The sequence below is a fragment of the Mugil cephalus genome, chromosome 14 (genome assembly GCF_022458985.1).
Source record: "Mugil cephalus isolate CIBA_MC_2020 chromosome 14, CIBA_Mcephalus_1.1, whole genome shotgun sequence".
Taxonomy (NCBI): Eukaryota; Metazoa; Chordata; class Actinopteri; order Mugiliformes; family Mugilidae; genus Mugil; species Mugil cephalus.
The window spans coordinates 22026279-22049056 of record NC_061783.1 but is presented as its reverse complement, the minus strand read 5'-3'; the positions used below and the strand labels follow the sequence as shown (position 1 = coordinate 22049056).

Genomic DNA, 22778 nt, shown 5'->3' with positions numbered 1-22778 from the left:
TCCATCAGTGCCGAAAAAAACAGAGAAATTACATTTGAAAAACTTATCTGGGGGATAATCCTCATGTCCCACCGAGAACAGTTTTGATTAGGAACAAGTTCCCTCTGTTCACTGTGAGGTCTGTGGATAATCCAGAGAAACCAGGACAATGTTTCTGGAAAGAAATGTTACACCCTAAATTTATTGTTACTAGGATTTTTTTATTGTTGTTGATGTTTGTTGTTGGGTTAAAGCTTGAACCAGGAATATTATTTTACTAATCTTTGAAACAGTTAGCATTCATCTTAAAAACAGCCTTATTTTGTACTTCATGTTTATCTTTCTAAATCCCTGGGGTTTATGTTCCTAGAAATTAAAATTAAAGCATTCTTTCTCCCCCCCTAAGTCTCCAGATGTTGTGTTCAACAACTGCCTGAAGTTATGCAAGACAAACCCAGATAAGGGACGACTCTATGCAAAAGATTAATATTGTTTCGTAACAATAATAATAAAAAAGACCCAGTTCCACGTCTTGTTCCACTTTCTTTGAGACATCTGTCTTGTTTGTTACCGTACACACAAGCCGCTTATTTATTATGATTTCAAATGATTTAATTTACAAAAAAAAAACAAAAAACAAAACTGAACCATTACTATGTAAGACATTCATCCAGACAACAATATCACAGAGGCTCTTATAAACAAAGTTTGCTGAACTATATTTAGCAAATATATAAAATTAGTACATCAATTAATACAAACTGTGAATAAGACGCAAATTTTGCAAAACCGGAGCGTCTAAAATCCCCACAATATTTAAAATAAACTGGAATACAAGAAAACAGTAGCACTTTCTCTCTTTACATAGACAGTTGTGTAAGTATTGTATAATTCAGCCTCGTAATTTATATTTTTAATTACTCTCCGCATCTTGTTCAGTGGCCTGGGAGTCTGCTTTATCTCTGCCTCGCTGCATGTGTTATGTCAATCTCTCCTCTCTCTCTCCTCCTCTCTCTCTGCTTTTCGCCTGACTGGGGAGATTACTGACATAATCTCCTGTCCAGCATTTGAAAGCATCTGTCTCAACATCCAAATCTCTGTGTAGCTGTAATCTTTGATCCTCATGGTTTCTTTCGTTCCTAGATGTGATGTATCTGTATCTCCGTGATTCAGTCCATGCCGGCTAAACATAAAGCACAACCGAGGCCAACCAGAATTTAGTTCATTCTGAAAGCATTGGACAAATTCTGATTGGAGCAAGGAGGAAAATTAACTGATTATAAAAGTTAGTAGATTACAAGTATCTTGTTTTTATCAAATGACATCAATGCAGCCAGACGATTTTGAGACATTTCGCTAAATATTACCAGTTTTAGCTTTCGCGGTGAAGCAAGAGGAAAAGGTCAAGGATCACCAAAGTCAGTCAGGTTTATCGTCTGGGAACAATGAATGGCTGTACCAAAGTTCATCCCGTTATATCGAACGGTCTTAGAAATATCTCAGTTTATGTCAGCGATGGAGCCCTCAACTTCCTTCACGCAACTAAAATGGACAAAAGCAGAAGCAAAAAAGAAATGAGCACAATTTAAGCTGCAAGTATAAAACATTTTTAGATTTCATGATTTTACCATCATCATCTCTCAACAAATAAGAACTCACCATTAATAGAGTTTAACTATAAAAGGGGTGATTGCAGGCACTCTGTATCAATAAGACATTCAACAAACGTTTATTTACCAAGTCACAGGAACACAAACTTAAAAACAAAAAAAAGAATGCAAATAATATTTCGACACATTTTCAACATCTTTTAAATTACCTTTTAGGTACAGTCACATCCTTTCAAAGACCTTGTGAGTCCCACATTTACACGCAGTCCCTGAAGAAGTCACTATGACACTGGATTTACACAATCAAACATTGTTTCTTGATTCATATGAAGATAATCGACATTGCATAGCATCACAAAACAATGTGGTGCCACCTGAAAATGTCTTGATACAAGTATGAATGGGATTTCAGTGGATTATGAAAGGGGTATTAGGAGAGGAGGAAATATTTCCTTCTGAGTATTTCAGACACCATTTGCTCTTGGTTTGATCTACCTGTAATTTCCAGATTTCCAGCTGCTGCAGTAACATTTCCAGGAGCGTCATTAACACAGATTTGTCCTGACCAGATACAGAGGTGTGAAAAAGTGTTGGCCACCTTCCTGATTTCTATTTATTTATTTATTTTTTTACATGTTTCTCACACTTAAATGTGTCACCTTCACAGAGTATTTTCCTCAAAAGTCTTGGGGATCATCGTGATGTTTTCAGGCCAAACTGAGACAATCCTTTATGTTCTTTTAGCTCATCAGTGGTTTTGGTCTTGAACTCTGCCATGAGGCCATTTTAATCCAGACTCTTTCTTACGGTGGAGTCATGAACTCTGACCTTAACTGAGCCAAGTGAGGCCTGCAGTTCTTTGGAAGTTGTTGTGGGGTCTTTTCTGACCTTGTGGATGAGTCGTCTTTGAGCTCTTGGGGTAATTTTGTTCACTCCTGGGAAGGTTTTTGTGAATAATGACTCTCAGTGTTGTTCACTGGAGTTCCAAATCTTTAGAAATAACTTTATAACATTTTCCAGACTGAAAGATCTCAATTACTTTCATTTGTTTCTGAATAGTTTTGTATCTCGGCATAATGTGTAGCTTTTGAGAATCTGCTTCATTTCTTCTTCTACACGTTTTATTGGCAGTTGGCAACCAACAAAATGGGGCATTACCACCACCCTCTGGACTGGAGTGTAAAAAGCAGATGTTGCAGGAAAAAAATAAAAATAAGTTGGTGTTAGGCTCTATGCTCTGCCTCTCCAATACTCAACAATTTGCTTAATTAATCCAGTTTCTCTTATGAGTGATATGATGATTCATTGAGGATAATCTACACATTGAAACTGACCTTTGCTTCATCTACTGCCTTTCTGAGTTTCTTCCTCTGTTCCACATCTACCTCTAGGTTTGTATTTTTTTCCCCCCTTAATAACAAAAACCTTCATTTAAAAACAGAATTTTGTGTTTACTTGTGTTATCTTTGACTAATATTTAAATTTGTTTGACGATCTGAAACATTTAGGTGTGACAAACCTGCAAAAAAAAAAAAAAAGAAAAAAGAAAGAAATCAGGAAGGGGGACAACACATTTTCACACAACTGTATGAAGACAGTGAGAATCAAAACCCAACTGCAACGTTTTAATATATTTGAGTTCACAACTCTAGAGTCTCTCCAACTACGAATAAAAACATGATCTATTGGACTTACACTCATCAGGTGTTTGGAAACACAATGTTGCGGTCCAAGTCCAGTCCCACACCGGCCTGGTGTTTCATCTCAGCGATGGTCTCCACCGAGAATCTCTCTGAGCTTATTGTATTAGTTGACTCTGCTTTAAAGAGACTATGGAGTCGTAGCCATTGGTGAAGTCGGTTTGGTTCCCATGCTGCTGTAGAGTCACTGGCCAGAAACACTAGGTTGTTGTCTTAGCTTATTATGCATATTACTTTGTTAAAAAACAAAATAATACAGAGTTTGGAGTCCTTCTGGCCCCAAGTGGTGGAAAATTGAATTACTCGTTTCCAAACTAGTCCAGACGTAAGTTGACCTAAAGTGAACCAAGGTTTTTGACGGTGTGTGTCTAAGTCTTTTTGACCGTAGTAACATGAATGAGTGCTGGGGGAGTTTTGTCCTGAGATTCTCAGCAGAGTGAGTCCTCTCGCTCCTCCTGCAGAGCGTAATCCATCTCGTCCATCTCCCGCTCACAGTCTTCACATCCTTCGGCGTTGCACCCCTCCAACACCACCACGCCATGAGGGTCCACCAGCCGTCCCCCACCCACTCCGACTCCGCCCACTGCTCCGACTCCCATCCCTCCCATGCCTCCCATGCCTCCCACCCCCATGTCGACCCCAACAGTCCCGATGTCTCCAACCCCGATCCCTGCGCCTCCAACGAGGAGAGCTCCACCGGCGCTGCACGCCAGAGGCCCCACAGCCGGTCCCACTCCTCTGGGCCACAGCGGGTCGATCAGCGCCCCCTGCTGGCCGAGCTGAATCAGCTGGCTGACGGAGTAAACCCCTCCTCCTATTAGTCCTACTCCTCCTGCTCCTCCTCCTAATCCGACGTTGCCTCGGACGACCTCCTCGTAGGAGGGAGCGCTGGTGGCCGCCCTGGCCTCCTCCAGCCGGACCCTGGCCCGGTGCTTCATCTCGATGATGGTCTTGGTGTAGGAGTTCAGCGTTGCCACGGCGGCGGCCATGCAGCAGCTGAACGACAGCCACGCCATGCTGGGTGGAGGAGGAGGGGAAGAAAGAGATGAATCCATCCATCCATCAATCATCCATCCATTCATCACTTCATCCATCTATATCATCCATCCATCCATCCATCCATCCATCCATCCATAACTTCATCCATCCATCCATCCATCCATCCATTACTTCATCCATCTATATCATCCATCCATCCATCCATCCATCCATCCATCCATCCATCCATCCATCACTTCATCCATCTATCCATCGATCCATCCATTATACCTCATCATCAATCTGCCCATCTGTCCATCAATTCATCCATCCATCTGTCCATCAACCCACGTCATCCATTCATCCATCACCCCATATCATCTATCCTTCCATCCATTCATCGTCCATCATACCTAATCATCCATCCATCCATCCATCCATCCATCCATCCATCCATCCATCCATCCATCCATTTATCATCCATCATACCTAATCATCCATTCATCCATCCATCCATCAATTCATCCACCCATCTGTCCAACAACCCACGTCATAATCATCCATTCATTCATCCATCCATGCATCCAATGGATGCAATACATCCATTCATTCATCATCCATTCATCATCCAACCATCCATCCATCATACCTTATCATCCATTCATCCATTGCCCCATATCATCCATCCCTTCATTCAACATCCATCCATTCATCCATCCATCCATCCATCCATCCATCCATCCATCCATCCATCCATCCATCCATCCATCCAAGGGGTTAAGTATACATTTAAAGCTAATATGCTACAAGCTAACTTTACATGAGCATCACATTTCACCAGAGCTTCTTTTCTTCTACCTGCTCCGTTCATATAACCTGATTTTATTGTGAAATGTTACTGATTCTGTCTCTCCAGGATGCAGGAAACTATCTAACTAACTTGGATTGACTGAGACAGACGTACGCGAAGGACCAGCCGTAGTCCCAGGTCTGAGGCCTCCAGTCTTTGGGGCCGATGCTCACGGTCATCTGAAACACTGTGGTGTACATCATGTGAGCTACCATCCCCATCATGCCTGTCCAGAGGAGACACAGAGAGAGAGACACAGAGGGTCAGTCTGGCGTCTCAGCCACAAGTTACGGGACCAGCGTTGGAATGTCCTTCGACCTGAGAGGACGGTGCACATGGCGGCGTAGGCGTTGATCTTGAGGGCGTTCATCTCCCTCTTGGCGCACAGACACAGGACCTCCACACACATGAGCAGGAAGCCCATGGCCAGGAGGCCGATGTACATGAACTCGCTGATGACGGACAGCCACAGCACGCCTGGAAAGCAACCAGGAGCAGCTCTTTATTCAGAGGTTCACAGGGACTCCTGGTTGACTTGGTTTAACAGGAACCGGTGTTTCACCAACCTTGAGTCTCTCCGGGCGTCAACTCGATGAAGCTGCGACACTTTTCCTCCTGATCGTTACCTGAGAACCAGACAACACAGAGGGAACACATGTAGGATAGAGTAGAGTACAACACAATACAATACAATACAATACAATACAAGCAATGAATATCTATATACCATATCATCATCATCATATCACCATCCACCCACCATCATTCATCATCCATCCATCCATCATCCATCCATCCATCCATCCATCCATCCATCCATCCATCATTCTATCATCCATCCACCCATCCATCATCAATCTATTATCCATCCATCCATCCATCCATCCATTATACCTCAACATCCATCCATCCATCTGTCCATCATCCCATATCATCCATTCATCCACCACTCCATCCATCCATCCATCCATCCATCCATCCATCCATCCATCCATCCACCATTATTCTATCATCCATCCATCCATCCATCCATCCATCCATCCATCCATCCACCATTATTCTATCATCCATCCATCCATCCATCCATCCATCCATCCATCCATCCATCCATCCATTATCCATCCATCCATCCATCCATCTATTATCCATCCATCCATCCACAACATTTATACAAATTAGTGTAAAAATGCGGTATTTACAGAGAATTGGAAACATAATATATAAATAAATGTCTGTTACACATACAGTACTTTATTTTGGTTGGGTGGGGTCGTTCAGGGTGGTGGCTGTTTTTTTGTTTTTTTTTTTTGGGGGGGGGGGTAGTAATGTATAAGCTGGTGCAAACAAGATTTGATTCTCTGCGTAAACCCTGGACACATAAGAGACAGAGCTGCTTTAAGCCCACGAGCCCAAAAACTCATCTTCCTATGGAACGATGAGTTTTTGGATCAAACTAAAAATCTGATTTTAAAACCCTCTCACTGTCTTTTTTTTGTTCTCTAAACGAAACATGATTACATTTCGGTTGCAGCTGAACACAGGAATCCACTCTGTGCTGGATTTCTATCGCTACTACCACTCAGCTGCCACTTAACAAGTAAAGTAAATATATATTTACTCCACAAGCGCTGATAGAAAAGCAATAAAAAATTAAATCAAATTAAAGATGTATATTGATATTTTTTGGTTTATTGCGTGCAGCAGATTATTAGATTAACATGTGTTATCACCAACAAACCATCTGAACCAGTAGCAGAGGATTTTATATTTTTATTATTATGCACAATTTAAACTATGTATACGAGCCAGGTTTTGAAACATACACCAATCAGCCACAACATTATGACCACTGACGGGAGAAGTAAATAATATTTGAAACATCTTGTGACAACAACTTTCTGCACCATTTAACTGGTAAGAAATATAAAATCTGACGTGCTCTACAACAGCTCTGTTTGCTCTATTTGATTGCTCTACCTTTGAGACTAACTTTGGTCTTCATGATGAATTAGATTTGATGGTTTGCTTCTAGAGAATGTTCCTATAAATAATCTAATACTGAATTGTTGCTTAAAATTTGTAACTTGTTTGAAACTTTAGATGTGAAAGATTGTTGGCTTTATTGATGACATGCACATTTATCTTTTCCCTATGATAAGTTGCTGGTGAGAATATTTGTATTTATATTTAATCTTTTTGTCTGTTTCTTCTAGATTGTTTTTCTTTTTTCCTCGTTATTGCGAATGTGAATATAATGTTGTTTGATAAATTGATTGAAATGGTGGTCATAATGTTATGCCTGACTGATGTATTTACTTTTCCATATATAATTTTTCTCTTATTTTATTCTATTTTTAATCTTATTTGTCTTATTTGTACTGCCTCTCTCAGATTTCATCTTAAGGGGCCAATAAATTCTTACCTCGACACTTTTTGCATGTATGTTTGTGTACATTTAGGTTTTGTGATGATCCAAGTGAAGAGGATGAAACATTATTTAAACAGAAAGCCAGTCAGAGACAATTACTACTATTTCATGACTTCTTATGCCAGTAAAAACTGGAGAGTTTTTTTTAAATAAATTTTCCCAGCACAGACCTTCGTTGTGTTTCTCACAGGAGAGCCAGAAGCCGGTGTGGAAGTATCTCAGCATGTATTTGTCCTCTCCCGTCTCCCAGATGTACTGCACGGCGTTGGCCAGCTGCCTCCTCCGGATCCGGGCCAGCTCCTCCTTCTGCAGCGGGGACAGCGTCATGTTGGGGGTCGGGTTCCTGGGGTCCGGCGTCGGGGCCTCTGGAGAAAGAACGAGTGATGAATGAATGAGTGGGGGTCTCTCTCTCTGTCTCTGTTATGACCCTACTGGGCTACCGTAGTACTACATGGAACTCTCGTCTCATTCTGAGCCTACAATAAGGCAACAATTCTTATTTATAAACCTCAAAAAACACAAATGTGATAATATAATGTTCAATTTCAGATAATACATCCTCTTATATCCCAGAAAGTTGAGGGTTTCGATAGTAGAGCTGCAGGAATACACACAGTAAATACTGAAATCAGTCTCAACGGTATCTGAGAGTGGACGATAAGACGGTTCAGAGAGCAGAGAGCTGCACTCAGCACTGCAAAGTGTTGAGATAAGAAACAAAAGCTGGATTTTGAGAATCTAACCTAGTCCAAAAAATAACAAAATAAAATATAAGTATAAATACAGTGGAGGAAATAGAAGGAGAGTTTCCAGCATCTCATCACAATGAAACATTTGTTATTAGTGGTGTTTATCTTCCATTTTAAATCAAAGTTTTGCCTCTTTCTTAGGTTCTATTGTTAAAATATTGCAAAATAGCCATTATGCCGTGAATCTCTTCTTCATGACTCTTTTATTCAACAATAGTTTCAAATAACAGAGAAAAGTTAATTCAGCATCAACTAAACATAATGACTCTTCTATAAGAATAGATTCATTACTGTAACTAATGTTCTGGCAAGTGAGTGCGACTACGCATGGAGGACTTTAACGTTATCTTGCAGCTACACAAAGACTTTAGACCTGAAATAGAGGTTTCATGTGTCGCAGCAGAAGTTGCCACTTCATTAGGTACACTAATCAGTGTATTCAGATGTAACAGTCAATTAATAACATTGTCCTCATGAAGGTTAAAGTATTCAGAATTAACTGGGAGATATCTGAGAGATACCGCTTCCTCTCATTGGCTCCATGGGACAACTTTATGGTGTGGTTGGCATGGCAACTGGTGGTCCATTATGTCACATCCTGTTTCTATAGCGTCAAATAATGAATAAAAACGTATCCAAAAAAATAAATAAATAAATACATAAATAAATAAAACTGACACTTGAACATTCACTAGTATTACGGTACACGAGTTGTGTGTCAGAGAACAAAACAACTTTACAGAAAACATTTCAGAAAACACAACATTTCACAAAACACGACTTTACAGAAAACACAATGACATTTCAGAAAAAACAAAACATTTCAGAAAACACAACAATGACATTAAAGAAAACACAACGATATTTCAGAAAACACAACGATATTTCAGAAAACACAACGATATTTCAGAAAACACAACAACATTTCAATAAACACAACGACATGACAGAAAACACAACATTTCAGAAAACACAACGACATTTCAATAAACACAACAACATGACAGAAAACCAAGACCATGAATGAGCTCCAAAATGTTCACAAACAGCATTCAGTTTACTTTGGCTACGTCCTTTCATAAAAAACTTAATTGTGCGTCTCCTCACCCGTTGTGTACGGCTGGCTGTTGTTCTGGCCACAGTTCTTCATCTTGACCGGAGAAAGGCAGAGCGGCTTCACCACCTTGTGCGTCCCCTCGCACCAGTAGGACGTACAGAAGGCGGAGACGGAGAGGGTGAGGGCCAGAGACGTGAGGGACAGGGACAGCAGCGAGCGGTTACGTCTGGACATGTTCTCCAACATGGCGCCGTCTCTTCTACGTTTAAACCCAGAGGACGATTAAGGAAGAACGAGCTTTAATTTACACTGGAGAAACTTTGGTTCTCTCACATATATTTATATATATTTATTTATGTATATGCTCTAGAGGAGGATTAAGCTTCTCTGTATGTGCTATAGTCTCCTCTCCCCTTTTGTTTATTTATTTATTTGCTATTTTTAATTTTATCTTCGTTGTTTGAGGGTTTGTCTTTGGCTCTGAACAGATTTGTTGCTGTATAAATGTAAAAATTTACAATTATTTTAATAACTGTTTGCTAAAGTGGGGGAAAGAAACTACATATTGTCCACTCTTTTTTTTTTAATTTATTTACAATTATGTTTTTTTTTACCTATTAATTAATTTTTACTTTAGCCCTCTCCCTTTTTTATTTATTTGCTATTATTATTTTTTTTACTTATTAATATTGTTTTATTTAGGTTTTACCTGAGCCCCCCTCGTCCTTTTTATTTATTTACCATTATTTTTTATTTATTAATATTTATTTATTTTTACTTTAACCCCCCCATCCTTTTTTATTTATTTACTACAATTATTTTAGTTATTAATATTGTTTCATGTTATTTTATTACTTATTTTATGTATTTAATTTGCTGCCGTTTCTTGTCTGTACGGGAAAAAACAAAATCCTGTTCAATAAATAAAGTTTCTCTGTATGTGATATATTCTCATTTAGCCCCGCCTCCTTTTGTATTTATTTACTTTTTTTTTTTAGTTCTTCATTGTCAATAAAAAAAAAAATGGCCGCCGGGTTCTGGGGGACCGATCAGGACGTGGATCAGAGGAGCCGCTTGATTCGCGGAGGAAAAACAAAAGGAGATTACAGAAGAATCGGGGCGAGAGGTCAGAGGGGAAGATGAAACGAGCTGGAAGGAGGGTGGATGAGCTCGGAGGTCAGAGGAGGAAGATGAAGGGATTTAATCAGAGAGAAAGACAGAAGAAGAGACAGATGTGCGGGCCAGAGGTTGAAGGAGAGACTCTCCGTCCAGATCCTGACGCTCAGAGGGAACCACGAAGACGTTGGTTCGTCTCGTCACATTTAACCCATGTTTCCATCACGGCCTCCGACACTCGAGCTTCCAGATAAAAGTCTGAATCCGGTGGATTTAATGGGTCTAACGTCTTCCACCTGTTCCTCTCTACAGGGACGGAGCTCAGGACGGATTCTCTGGGCCCCGTAATCTGTGTTAATCTCAGGGTGGATCAGGTTTTAATGAGCACTGACTCCTGCTGTTTGTGTCTGGACCAGCACCTGAGAGGAAGACAGAGGCAAACATCTGGATTAAAACAGGAGCGGTTGAGTAGTTTATGTTTGTCTCTGTCGCTGTTTTACTCCAGAGGCCGACGTCACGGCAACGACATGTTAATCTGCTCTGTCATTTGCTTTGTTTAAGGTTTTCAAAGGAAGAAGAAGAAACTCAAAGGAGGTTTTGTGACTTTCAATCAAACACTTCATGTATTGTTTCGAGGTTGTCTTTAACTTTCCCAGATCTCGACTTTTGTTCGATTTAAATACTTGAATGAAATTTGAAGTAGTCGATGGAACGTCTGAGTTTTACCTGATGAACTAAAATGCATCATTTATGTCATGAGATACTAAAAGAATTTGACTTAACAGCTTCAGTTTTTTCTTATCATGTTACAGTAAATCCTAAATTTACCACTGGGGTCAATAAAGTCTCATCTCATCTAATTTCATCTCATCTCACCTCAAATCTTCTCATAGCTCATCTCATTTAATCTAATTTAATCTCATCATGTCTTATCATCTCAAGTCATCTCATCTCATCTCATCTCATCTCATCTCAGACATTTAAAATTTTTAAAACTCAGAATCTTCCATATCCTCACTAGGGTCGTGGGGTCACTGGAGTCTATCCAAGCTGTCATCAGGTGAGAGGTGGGTCCATCCAGTCTATCACAGGACTAACACTGAGACATTCAACCATTCACACTCACACCTGGGGTCAGTTTAGAGTCACCAATCAGCCTAACGAGCATGTTTCTGGAGGTGGGAGGAAACCAGAGAACCCGGAAAACCACCCAGAAACTCCACCCAGAAAGGCCCGAGCTGGACTCGAATATGCCTGAATAAAATAACGCTTTTAAACTAAAACTCAAAATTAAGCAAAGTCAAAGTGATAAACGCGATAAACAGAACTTTGTTTATCAACAAATCACAAAATGCATAAAATACAAGACAAACAATGTCTCCATGTTTAACACCAACACATGTAAAAACTAAACTAAACATGTCAATGGCAACAGAACATATTTAACTTTCTTTAAATGTTAAAATGACACATTTAACTCAAACCTTCTCTCTTCTGAATCGACTTATTTTTGCCTCATTTGACCTAAAATTCAGCCTTTTTTAAAAAAATAAATAAATAAATAAATAAAAAATTCCCTCTGAGCCAAACGCAGCATTTAATCAAATCACTGCAGATTTCGACCTGAGGTTTAACTCCGTCCATCGCATCAACCACCGTCTAATCCATAAAACACACAACAGAGTGATCGGTGCTCAACACAATTCCTCCTCACACCTTTTTCCACGCGAGGGATTAAATTAACAAACCGCTGCTGCAGCCACACTTTTATTAAACTATTAAATATATCCTGCACATTAAAGCACCTGGTTCACAGGAGATAAAAGTTGGAGATTTTCTTTATTAATTTATTTATTTCTCATTACGTTGCGCCTCAAATCTTTCCCCTCGTGTGTGATTGGAAAATCCACCGCTCAGCTTTTAATCAAGACTTAAAAAAAGAAACGTTTAAAGTAACTCACCGCGCGTTGGCTTCAGGAGACGCTTCCTCCCTCTGAGCTCGGTCGCCTTCACCTGTTTTCCCTTGTGCGCCGCCTCCTCCTCCTGCGTCTTGGCTGAGTTTCCATCAGGAACCCACCCAGATTTCCCTCTAATCCTCCTCTAAGTCCAGCTGTTACTTTCCCTCCCCTCTGCTCCGCACACGGGCTCAGTTCATCCGTCCATCTCCATTTTCTTCCTTCATCCATCTCACACATAACCCTCCCGACCTGCCCCGCACAGATTAATCTGACAGTGTGAAACAGGACAGCTTGGTTCGTGGCACATCCCACCAGCTCCTTAAACTCTGACCCGTCTTAACGCAGACCAGGCTCATTTAGCACAATTTATACGTTTGTTTCATTTAGTTTTGTTGCTTTCCTTTCTTTTTCGTGTCCTTAAAACACAGAGAAAAGTCAAAAAATTATAGTTTTCTGGATTAATCTTGAGGTTTCAAGGATTTTCATTCTAAAGCCCAGTAGATAAATAAAATAATAAAAACAAAATGGGCTTAATAAGCAAGAGAATATATAATAAATCCAACAATGGAGAGATGTAGAAAACAAGTAAATTGTTATTAATTATTATAGTTTTTGCCTCAGTGTGTGTCTACAAAGGACTTAAATAATGAAATAGTTTAATTTTTTTATTAAACATTTCTTATATAATTAAATATTTAATATATAACATATTTCCTGTATTAAATATTTCTTACACAACTATTAAATATGTAATTAAATATTTCTTATATACATCAAAGAACTAATTTTGCTTTTGAAATTCAAATTATAGAGACTTTAAAGAGTTTGTGGACCTTTTGTTTTCCTTTCTTCTTCTGTTTGAGACATTTCTTTCTTTCTTCCTCCCGCTCGTGATTAAAGTCAAACTCTGTGTGTTTGTCGCCATCTACTGGTGACAGCGAGTAAGTTCTCACTGCAGCCAAAAACACCAATGAATAAAAAAAAATGAATAAAAAGAAAAGTTCTGTGAACAGTGAGACAGTAAACACGTTGCGTATCGTACCGTTTTATTTCTCAAATAAATTACACCGTCGACAACTTTACAACACAGCTTTTAATTTAGATACACGGCAAAATGAACCATTTTCATACAAAATTAAATAATCGGATGGACTCAAGTCTGTTTTAATATTTAACCAAGAAAGTGAAAACACAAGGAGAGAATTCGTCGGCCTCGTCTGCTTCCGGGTGTGGATTTGATTTTATTAACTCAAACTAGAACCGGTGAAATCTGCAGCTTTTAAATTCAAATTCTTCTTCCGTGTATTTCACATTTGTTGTTTGTGCTGAAATATGAGGAGATGCAGATACAAACGATGATTCTTTAGTCAAACATCCCATAATAATACATCTTCTGTTCCTGGTCTGATCCTGGAGGAGACTCGATGAGTACAAACATAAACCACTGAAGTGAGTCTGAACATGATTCTGTCCGATAACGAGGCCGCAGTGAAACCTGAATGATTCCTTATTTAAATCGGTCAATAAATAGATGAATAAATAGTCGCTCGTGGCTGTAACACTCTCTGATAAACAGCTTAGCTCAAGGTCCACTATTTACATCAACACAATATATACTGCAGGTCACACTGGTCACTCATCGTATGTCATACAACACTCAAATACACACAGACACTCACTGCTCTCAGCGTTTCAGACTAGTGCATAAAAAAATCTGCTTCAAATCAAATGATTCTCATGTGTTTCTTTTTTAAATATATTTCATTTGTGAATGATTTTTTTCTAAACAGACGTCAGTGACAAATTGTTCTGCAAGTCTTTGTCCTTAAACTTATTTATTTATTAAATCATTTTATTATTTATGTTTGATACCTTCCACTGATTAAAGTCCATCATGTCATATATTCAGACTTATTTACACTGTTGTTCCTCTGCTAATCAGAATAAAACCAGCTCAGGTAATATTTCTCTCTGGTTGTTGGAATAAATCCGTTAATATGTCAGGTTGAGGAGTTTCCAGGAGGGACAGAAAAACAAAAGACAGAGACGATGGAGACATATTGGTTCGTTTTCTAATCCAGGGGGGTCACAAAATCTTTGGTTGATTAGACATTTTTATATATTTTTTTAATTTTCACCCACAAATTTAAATGTCTTTAAATACACCTTAACATGAATCCAACATATGTTAGGAAAGGGATAGGGAAAGCTGAATATTTAATTATAATAATGTATATTTATAAATGACACTAGGCCTTATTCTCTCCATCAATTTGGGTCCTTGGCCTAAAAACCATTGAAAACCTCTGCTCTAGGTGTCAACAAACACCACCACAGGGTCTAATCTGGTCCACAGGATGTGAAAAAAGTGTGAAAATGACAAAGAAGCCTGCAAATTTTCAATGAAAATAGCTAATAATACTAATTTTTTCCACTGTTTCAGAAAAAGAAGTGGACACCGAGACCCAGAACTAAACAGCAAAGATCAATGAGCCCAAATTTCACTGTCATCTCTTAAGAAAGTTCACTTTTTTACAGGATAGTTTATTAAATTAAACATCCCTCTAATGTTCTTGCTCTTCTCTGCACCAAAACTAATGGAAAAGGCCCATTTGAGATCAAACTGGACTGAACGTATGTGGCCTCCGATCTAAAAATGAGTTTGACCCCCCTGATCTGGACCATCCGGCTCAGGGACAAAGATGAGGGATGAACATTTCGCCTCCTTTGTTGTTCTCAGATCCTTTCTTCTGTTCCTCTTACTTCACAAAACCCAAATCCATGTGGACGTCAACATCGGAAACTTTGGAGACATCTTGGTTCAGCTTCTTCTTCTTTCCTTTCCCTATTCTCCTTTTTTCCTCCTCTTCTTCTACTGAATCAAAAACAGGCTTGTGTCTTCTTCTCCCATTTCATTTCCTGTAGGTTTGATGCATCAGTTTACCAATAAACCGTTCACGTAAACACACACATCCATCAAGTAACTGGACCCAATGTTGGACTTTAGTTTCCAAAACTCTCCTTTCTTGTTTCAGTCAGAGTCCAAGTAAATAAACAGGTGCATAACTAAGAGATAAATAGAACTAAGGTAGAAATTGTGCTGGTTTTAATGACATGATGGACAGAAACTAGGACTAAAACGTGCAGAACAAATTCGCCCCAAAAATCCCAAACCTTTATCTATTTGATCTTCTATGAAATCTGACGTTGTCAGAAGAGGAAGGGGTTGTTGTTGTTGTTTGTGTTGAGCGTTTCATCCAACAACCCGTTGCCAAACAGGCCTCCACCTCCGGCCTGTGGAGTGGAACCTCCCCCTGCAGGGAGATTCCCTCCAAAGGAACCGGACTGCACCATTCCCACTCCTCCACGGGGGGAGCTCAAGCCAAGTCGCGTTTGAGGATCCCCTCCGATAGAAACGGGCTGTACCTGAAGCTCACCGAAGTGAAGCTGAAGCAGGGGAGTTTCCATGGAAGGAGGAGGAGGGGCACCATGTGGGGGCGCTAGAGTGGAACCAAAGGGATTGTAGTACGGGGCCGATGTTTCACCAAAAACCCCTGATCTTACCACAGGGCCCCTCGGTTTGAGAGCGCCTGGGAAACGAGGAAGAGTGACAGGGGGGGGGTTTTCAGGGATGAGGAGGAGGAGGATATATAGTTCGAAATATTCCAGCAAAGAGCAGAGAGAGGGGTGGAAACAGTTATATATTTATATATATTTATATATATCTGCTGGTTAATATACACTAGTCTCTGTACAGTTTCCGATAGGTCACTAATGCTCACGCACACACATACACGACGACGATCTAAACACTACAGCGAGATCACAGGGGAGGGACACATGATCACAATAACATCTCCATACAAACCTACTCAGAAATATTTATTCCACAACGCCTCCACCTCGCCCTCTTTTTTCCCCGGATAGAAGTAGTTTGAAACATCAACGGCGAGCGATTAAAGTCTGATTTGTCTCGGGAAGGTCGGTCATGCATCCGGTTTGAGTCAATCACACCGCAAACAATTCCCCGTGAAGCCTTTGTTAAAAATGTCATTTCTCACCCGGAGTGAAGCGTTTTTTTTTTTTTTCTGTCCTTACCGGCGGCGGCGGCGGTTTGCGTTTGGGCGGCGGGTGCGTCGATGAGGGAGCGCTGTCTGGGTTTGGGGTTGGGGGAAAACAGATCATCCAAGTCGACCAGCGACGCCCCCGCCGAGCCCAAGAAAGAAGCAGTCTTTCTGTACAACTCCTCTTCCCGCGTGGTTCGCTTTCCTGCAATAAAATTAGAGGTCCAATTCTGCTCTAAAAGGTGTTTTCTATTCGGGGGGGGACAGGTCAAGGGAGGAAGAGAGAAGCAAAGCGGAAGAGAAGGTTAATTGGTTAATACTGTGAGTTGGCTCGCTGGCTAATGGGAAGATGGAGGTGAAATGGAGAAAATGGGGGAAAATTGTGACATATAAAAAAAGACAAATGCAGTATGTCTGTGAAGGTTCTCGGTCATCCAGGTCATGGTCGATTTAAAAAAGAAACTTGTAGAGTTTTGAGAAGACGTTTCATCCAAGTAGCTTCTTCAGTTCTAAGGAACTAGTGGGAAGTTGGGGTTAAAATAGGCTTGTTTCTGTTTTTTTAAAGGCCTTTCGGAAGAAAAATGCAGGGGCGTGGTTTTGATTTTAGACTCCCACACACTACCCAGAACCAAGAATTAGTTGATTAAATTAAAGCAGAGGTTTTTATTACAAAGTAGACATGGGTTTGCTTGGAAAAAAAATGGACGTATGACAAAAACAATGTGATTTACCTGTGCCATCGCCACTTGTGTTGCTTGGTGCACCCCAGGGATCATTGGTTTTAGACCCTCCATCTCCAAAGGGGTCACCAGATGGGGAAGAGGCTGAGGGGGGAGCAGGCGAACCCCATGCATCATCTGTGCTGACTGGAGCTGAAGCTGGGTGGGTAGAAAAACCGTCTCAAACGGGTACGACAAAGAGTTTGGTCGTATGTCTTTGCTATTTCAGTGATAATATACTCTTGTTGATGTTCACTGTCCGCCATTTCATTTGTTTGTTTCTTACCTGGAGCTCCCCACGGGTCATTGTCTGGTTTGGAGGAATCCCCAAATGGATCCGAATTGTCAGCGGGCGAGGAGGCTCCGGCCCCCCAGGGATCGGACCCAGTGGGAGGTGGAGAACTGGCCGGGGCTCCCCATGCATCTGCAGCACCTTGGGGTGAGCTCACTGGAGGGGCACTGAAGGGATCATCCTTTGGTGGACTAGACGGTACTGTGAATGCGTCCTCTTTAGGGGGTGATGTTGGTGCACCAAAGGGGTCGTCTTGAGGGGGTTTGGATGCAGAGAAGGGGTCTTCTTTAGGTGGTGTTGTTGGTGCACCAAAGGGGTCGCCTTTAGGGGGTGTTACTGGTGCACCAAAGGGGTCGCCTTTAGGGGGTGTTACTGGTGCACCAAAGGGGTCGTCTTTAGGGGATGTTACTGGGGCACCAAAGGGGTCGTCTTTAGGGGGTGTTACTGGTGCACCAAAGGGGTCGTCTTTAGGGGGTGATGTTGGTGCACCAAAGGGGTCGTCTTGGGGGGGTTTGGATGCAGAGAAGGGGTCTTCTTTAGGTGGTGTTGTTGGTGCACCAAAGGGGTCGCCTTTAGATGACACTGGTTGACCAAATGGGTCTTCTTTAGGGGGCGTTGATGCCGGAGCAGTAAAAGGGTCATCTTTAGGGGTACTGAAAGGGTCGTCTTTTGGAGTACCAAAAGGATCATCCTTTGGAGCACTGAACGGATCATCTTTTGGAGTAATAAATGGATCATCCTTTGGAGCATTGAATGGATCATCCTTTGGAGCATTAAATGGATCATCTTTTGGAGCATTAAATGGATCAACCTTTGGAGCATTGAACGGATCATCCTTTGGTGCATTGAATGGATCATCCTTTGGTGCATTGAACGGATCATCCTTTGGTGCATTGAACGGATCATCCTTTGGTGCATTGAACGGATCATCCTTTGGTGCATTGAACGGATCGCCATTAGAAGAACTAAAGGGATCTGGTTTAGTTTTTGGAGCCGCAAATGGATCTTCGGTGGTTGCGGGCGCGTTGAAGGGATCGTCTTTCGGTGCACTGAAAGGATCTGGTTCGTCTTTTGGCGCCGTGAAAGGATCTTCTCCATTCTTTGGTGCCGCAAATGGATCTTCTTCCGTTTTTGTCGGAGCCCCCCAAGGATCTGTGGCTTTTTTCGGTTCTTTAGGAGCACCCCAAGGGTCTGCTTTCACTTCCTCCTCCTCCTCCTCCTCAACCGCCTCCTCTTCTTTCTCTTCCCCTCCCCAAGCGTCAGCTTTAGCGTTGGCTTTGCCGGCATCCTCCCATTTCAGCTCCTCTTCACTCAACTTTGCCTAGGATATTAAAATTGTTATTTGGTTAGCATGAAAACTTTCTTTGGTGGTGTTACTAACTCCAACTAATTAGTCCAGATCAAGTTGTTTTAGGCAGATACTTATCATTCAATTCTCCTAGATGTGAATGGATGCAGTCCAGTAAGTAGGGCTGTCAAAGGCTCATACCTTGTGTTCTCTACTCCAGAAATGTTCTGAATATTTAACGCTGCCATAACCTCCCTTGTTGCAACCTGCAACACCTGTAATTTGATTCAACACCTGACCATGCATAGAATTTTTTTTTAAAAGACAGATATTGGTTAATATATTTCTCAGTCTCAGTTGTATTTATATTATTTAAATAAAATTTCTGTTCAACTTGCAATGTCACAAAAAGCCTTAAAAAGAAAAAGGCACCGTTTTTGGATAAAGTTTGTATGTTTTCATTCTTTAAGCACTGGCACAGTTTCTAAAGTACCGGTTTGACACCAGTATCAGATAAAACCTGAACCAGGTCCATCCCTAGTTCGGTGTTGGTGCTACTGTGTCTTCTTGCTATAACTATGCACTTATGCACTCACCCGTCTCTCCGCTTCCTTCTTCTCTAACTCCTGTTTAAGTCGCTCTTCTTTGCGGGCTGTGAAGGACGCGGTCAAATCAGCCACTGAGGGTATGTTGTCCAAGGACGGAAGTCCCGAGGCCCCAGGGACATAACATGGCTTGTAACTGGGATCCTTGACGGCGTCCGCAGATGAGGCTGGTAAGAGACACACAGTCAAATTAAGAAGAGGAACAACAAGTGTTTAGCATTTGATACTTTAGGAGAGAGAGAGACTCACCAGCAGAACTTTTTGACGTCTTTTCTCTGGTCTTGACGGCAAAGTCTCTCTCTTCCTTCAGTTTGTCATCGTCCTCCATAAGAACAAGGACAACCTTGGCCTTCTCTCTCACATTCACACCCTGGGATGACAAGACAAAAATTTTATTTCGGCCATTTGGGCAAAATCCTATCTTATCACTACATGAGGCCCAGATTTACATAAACTCTTACTTAAACAGCTTTAAAACGAACCATTACTCACGTTTGTTTAAGACAGTGAACCTAGACCGACTGTTTCCATTCTTATTTCAAACCAACAACATGAATAATATAGAGCAAATAATGGATAACCTTAATGCAGGGCATGCAAACCTTTAATGGAAGCTAAAAGGCTGCTTGATGCATCGTGAAGCACACGTCACCTGATCTTTGCCGTCCTTTTCCACAAAGCGATACTCAGTCAGGGCTTTGACAATGTAGATGTTGTCTTTCATTTTCAGAAGCACGCGATCGTCGCCGGTCTTCAGCAGGTACTCCAGCAGCGTCAGGGACTGTGAGGGGAAAAGATATAATTTATACAAAACAAATGCGTATAGAACATAAAACCAATTAAATGCATCAACCACGTAGCACATTTCATTATGAAACTATGTTTTCCGTTTCTAACCGGAGAAAACTGCTTTGTTAGATCAAATTAAACTAAATCTAACTGTAGTGTTTATACGAGGAGGGAAGGATGAATTATTAGCAAATGGCTGAAGAGCAATTAAGGTCTTTAAAGCACCAGGTACATAAATAATGTCATGTAATGGAATGGAGAGTGTGCTCTCATGGAGGAGCTACTATTTACATCTTTAACAACACTCAAATATTAAGAATTAAGAAATCTTAATTTTGTAAAAAAACATTTAGTCCAAATAATTTCATTGGCTGCACATGATATAAACCTGCAGAGACAAAGCAAGCGGATACTGGGACTGTATCACATACTGGACCCTGGTCATTTGAGATCCTCCACCTTTAGATATGATCCTCTTCACAGCAGCCGAGAAAATTAATTTTTTATTTCTCTGTTTTTCATGATCATGTTACGGCTCAACTAGACGTTCGACTGATTTAGTCATTCGCCTACAAATCGTGCTTCCTTCAAACACCACAATAAATAAGACCTGTAAATTCATGCAGGACCAAATTGTGATGCGTGAAAAAGAAAAGAAAACGGTTCAACTTGTGACAGGATCACGGGCTCATAGATTTTTATAAGGTGCTCATGATTTTCTTTGTTCCATCACCTTGTGGATGTGCCTCCAATTCCTGTCGTCTTTCAGCCTCTTCCAGAGCATCGTCATGATCTCGTTGCAGGCCACCGCGTTGTAGGTCAGGTCAGAAATGTCGGCCATCTGAGTGCTGGACGGGCCCCATGGGTCATTGGACGTCGCCTCTCTCACCTGCGAATGAAGCAAATTGAGCGGAGTCAGCGTTTTTTAAAGAGCAAAGAGAAGTTTACGGCGGTGGAAGCACAAAAGTTGGAGACCGAAAAAAGCTGACAGCAGGATTTCGTGGGACTCCCAGAAGTGCTACTGATATTGGCAAGTAATCAGATATTATTGATCATCAGATCAGATTTCCCTTGCCTCAAAAAACACACAGTTTGGAACTTATAATGTCTCTTCATCTATAAATTACCTATGTATCTCCTTGCAGTCTTGAACCATCAACAGGGAGTGTATAGAGGTGATCCAGGCGTATAAGTATCTATCTATCTATTTTTCCTCCTCATTAAGGAGAAGAAAGATCAGATCAGTACTAAAGGCCTCCCAGTGAGGAACCAGCTTCACTGTGTGTGTATATATATATTCATATACAGAAGATATACAGATAAACCGACATCTTTCATGTTTATTTCTATGTGGTGAAGCTACTGGACACCGAACCCCGTGGATGAATGAAGCATCCATCTATCTTTCTATCTATTAAACAGAAATCTAGTGAACATTGGGGTTTCATCCACGTCCTCTTACCTTGACCTCGGCCTCAGAGTAGTTCTGGACCAGGTTCTTCAGCTGTCGGCGGAGCATAGAGGACGTCATGGTGTCTTAGGGGGGACGGCGACGGTGGGGAATCAAACCACTGTGATCTGACTCAGAGGAAACACAAAGCAGCATGATTCTACAAATAAACACTCCTCATATGCTTTACAGGCGGTAATCAAATAACACATACCTTTCCTAGTACCTCTGTTTTGTGTGATTGTTTGTCGCCTGCGGATCAGTGAGCATTCATGCTGCTGGTTTCTCTTCCTCCTGACTGCATTGGTTTGTCTCAGGGTGTCAGAAACCAGATCCTGCAGCTGCACGGAGGAATAAAAAAAAAATAAAAAAGAGCTGAGGCGACGTTTGGCACCGAGTGACAACACCTAGCAGATAATTATAAATACGTGAGTCCAAGGCTAAACTATGCCTGCCTCTAAATGGCAGCTTGTATCTGTCACAATCACAGGGACGAACGGCAGATCCTCACCTAAGCTAAAGGCTAGTCCACGGTCAAGATCCAGGGGGCTGGTGTTACAAATGCTAAGCTAAAAATATGATTTAGTGCAACAGTATGATCACATATGAACCCTAGTAAGGGTAAGACGTCGTCTTTTCGGAGTCGCACTGTTGGTGTTTTCAGGACCTCGGAGAGCGTCAGTGTGGCTAACAGCCAGCTAGCGCTGCTGTCAAGCCCGCAAGAATCAGCTTCAACAGCGCAGTTTACACACCAAAGCAGGGGGTTACACTGAGAGAAACTTCCACCGAGTCTAGGTCTAAGTACCACCCATCGATTGCGTGCTATTGCGTTAGGGAAAATGTGCATTTATAGAAAAAAAATAAGGCACTAACCTGCAGTAGGTATTCAAGAATCTTCCAGGAGATGACACGTCGCTGATTCCGCTTCCGGTTTCAGCACCTGCCAGGCCACGCCCCACCTAAAAATATATTTTTTATTATTTATTTTAATCAAATGTTTCCTTTTCACGTATTTTATTTCAAAATAGATGACCAGAAAATGTATGTATGTATTTATTTATTTATATATATAAAAAAATGTTTTTATGTTTTTCAATCGTTTATGTCGAACATACATGACCAGAATAATAATAAATTATTTTTATT

The 22778-nt window shown here is 41.0% G+C and overlaps 2 protein-coding genes and 1 long non-coding RNA gene across 5 annotated transcripts; all 3 read right to left on the bottom strand.

The window, feature by feature from the left end:
* Nucleotides 1-514: 514 nt before the first annotated feature.
* On the bottom strand, nt 515-9999 carry LOC125020488 (germ cell-specific gene 1-like protein). Its single transcript, XM_047605848.1, has 6 exons — nt 9402-9999; nt 7716-7910; nt 5684-5743; nt 5436-5594; nt 5232-5343; nt 515-4306 (listed from the first exon to the last, which is right to left on the bottom strand). Exons 1-6 carry the CDS (start codon nt 9595-9597, stop codon nt 3718-3720), a joined length of 1311 nt encoding a protein of 436 aa, XP_047461804.1. The 5' UTR covers nt 9598-9999; the 3' UTR covers nt 515-3717.
* Nucleotides 10000-10528: 529 nt separating this feature from the next.
* On the bottom strand, nt 10529-12739 carry LOC125020315. The gene is made up of 2 exons (XR_007114191.1): nt 12429-12739; nt 10529-10886 (listed from the first exon to the last, which is right to left on the bottom strand). It is a non-coding gene; the product is annotated as an uncharacterized LOC125020315 (long non-coding RNA).
* Nucleotides 12740-13454: 715 nt separating this feature from the next.
* Nucleotides 13455-22577, bottom strand: LOC125020471 (epsin-1-like). Of its 3 annotated transcripts, none has more exons than XM_047605819.1 (10): nt 22506-22577; nt 21847-21973; nt 21645-21760; nt 20916-21071; nt 20046-20174; nt 19643-19763; nt 19385-19560; nt 17495-18821; nt 17221-17367; nt 13455-16694 (listed from the first exon to the last, which is right to left on the bottom strand). In XM_047605819.1, exons 3-10 carry the CDS (start codon nt 21711-21713, stop codon nt 16483-16485), a joined length of 2337 nt encoding a protein of 778 aa, XP_047461775.1. In that variant the 5' UTR covers nt 21714-21760; nt 21847-21973; nt 22506-22577; the 3' UTR covers nt 13455-16482. The 3 variants fall into 3 exon arrangements, with proteins under 3 accessions (XP_047461775.1, XP_047461776.1, XP_047461777.1); XM_047605820.1 differs by having other exon boundaries at nt 21859-21973; XM_047605821.1 differs by having other exon boundaries at nt 16542-16738.
* Between the last annotated feature and the right edge of the window lie 201 nt (nt 22578-22778).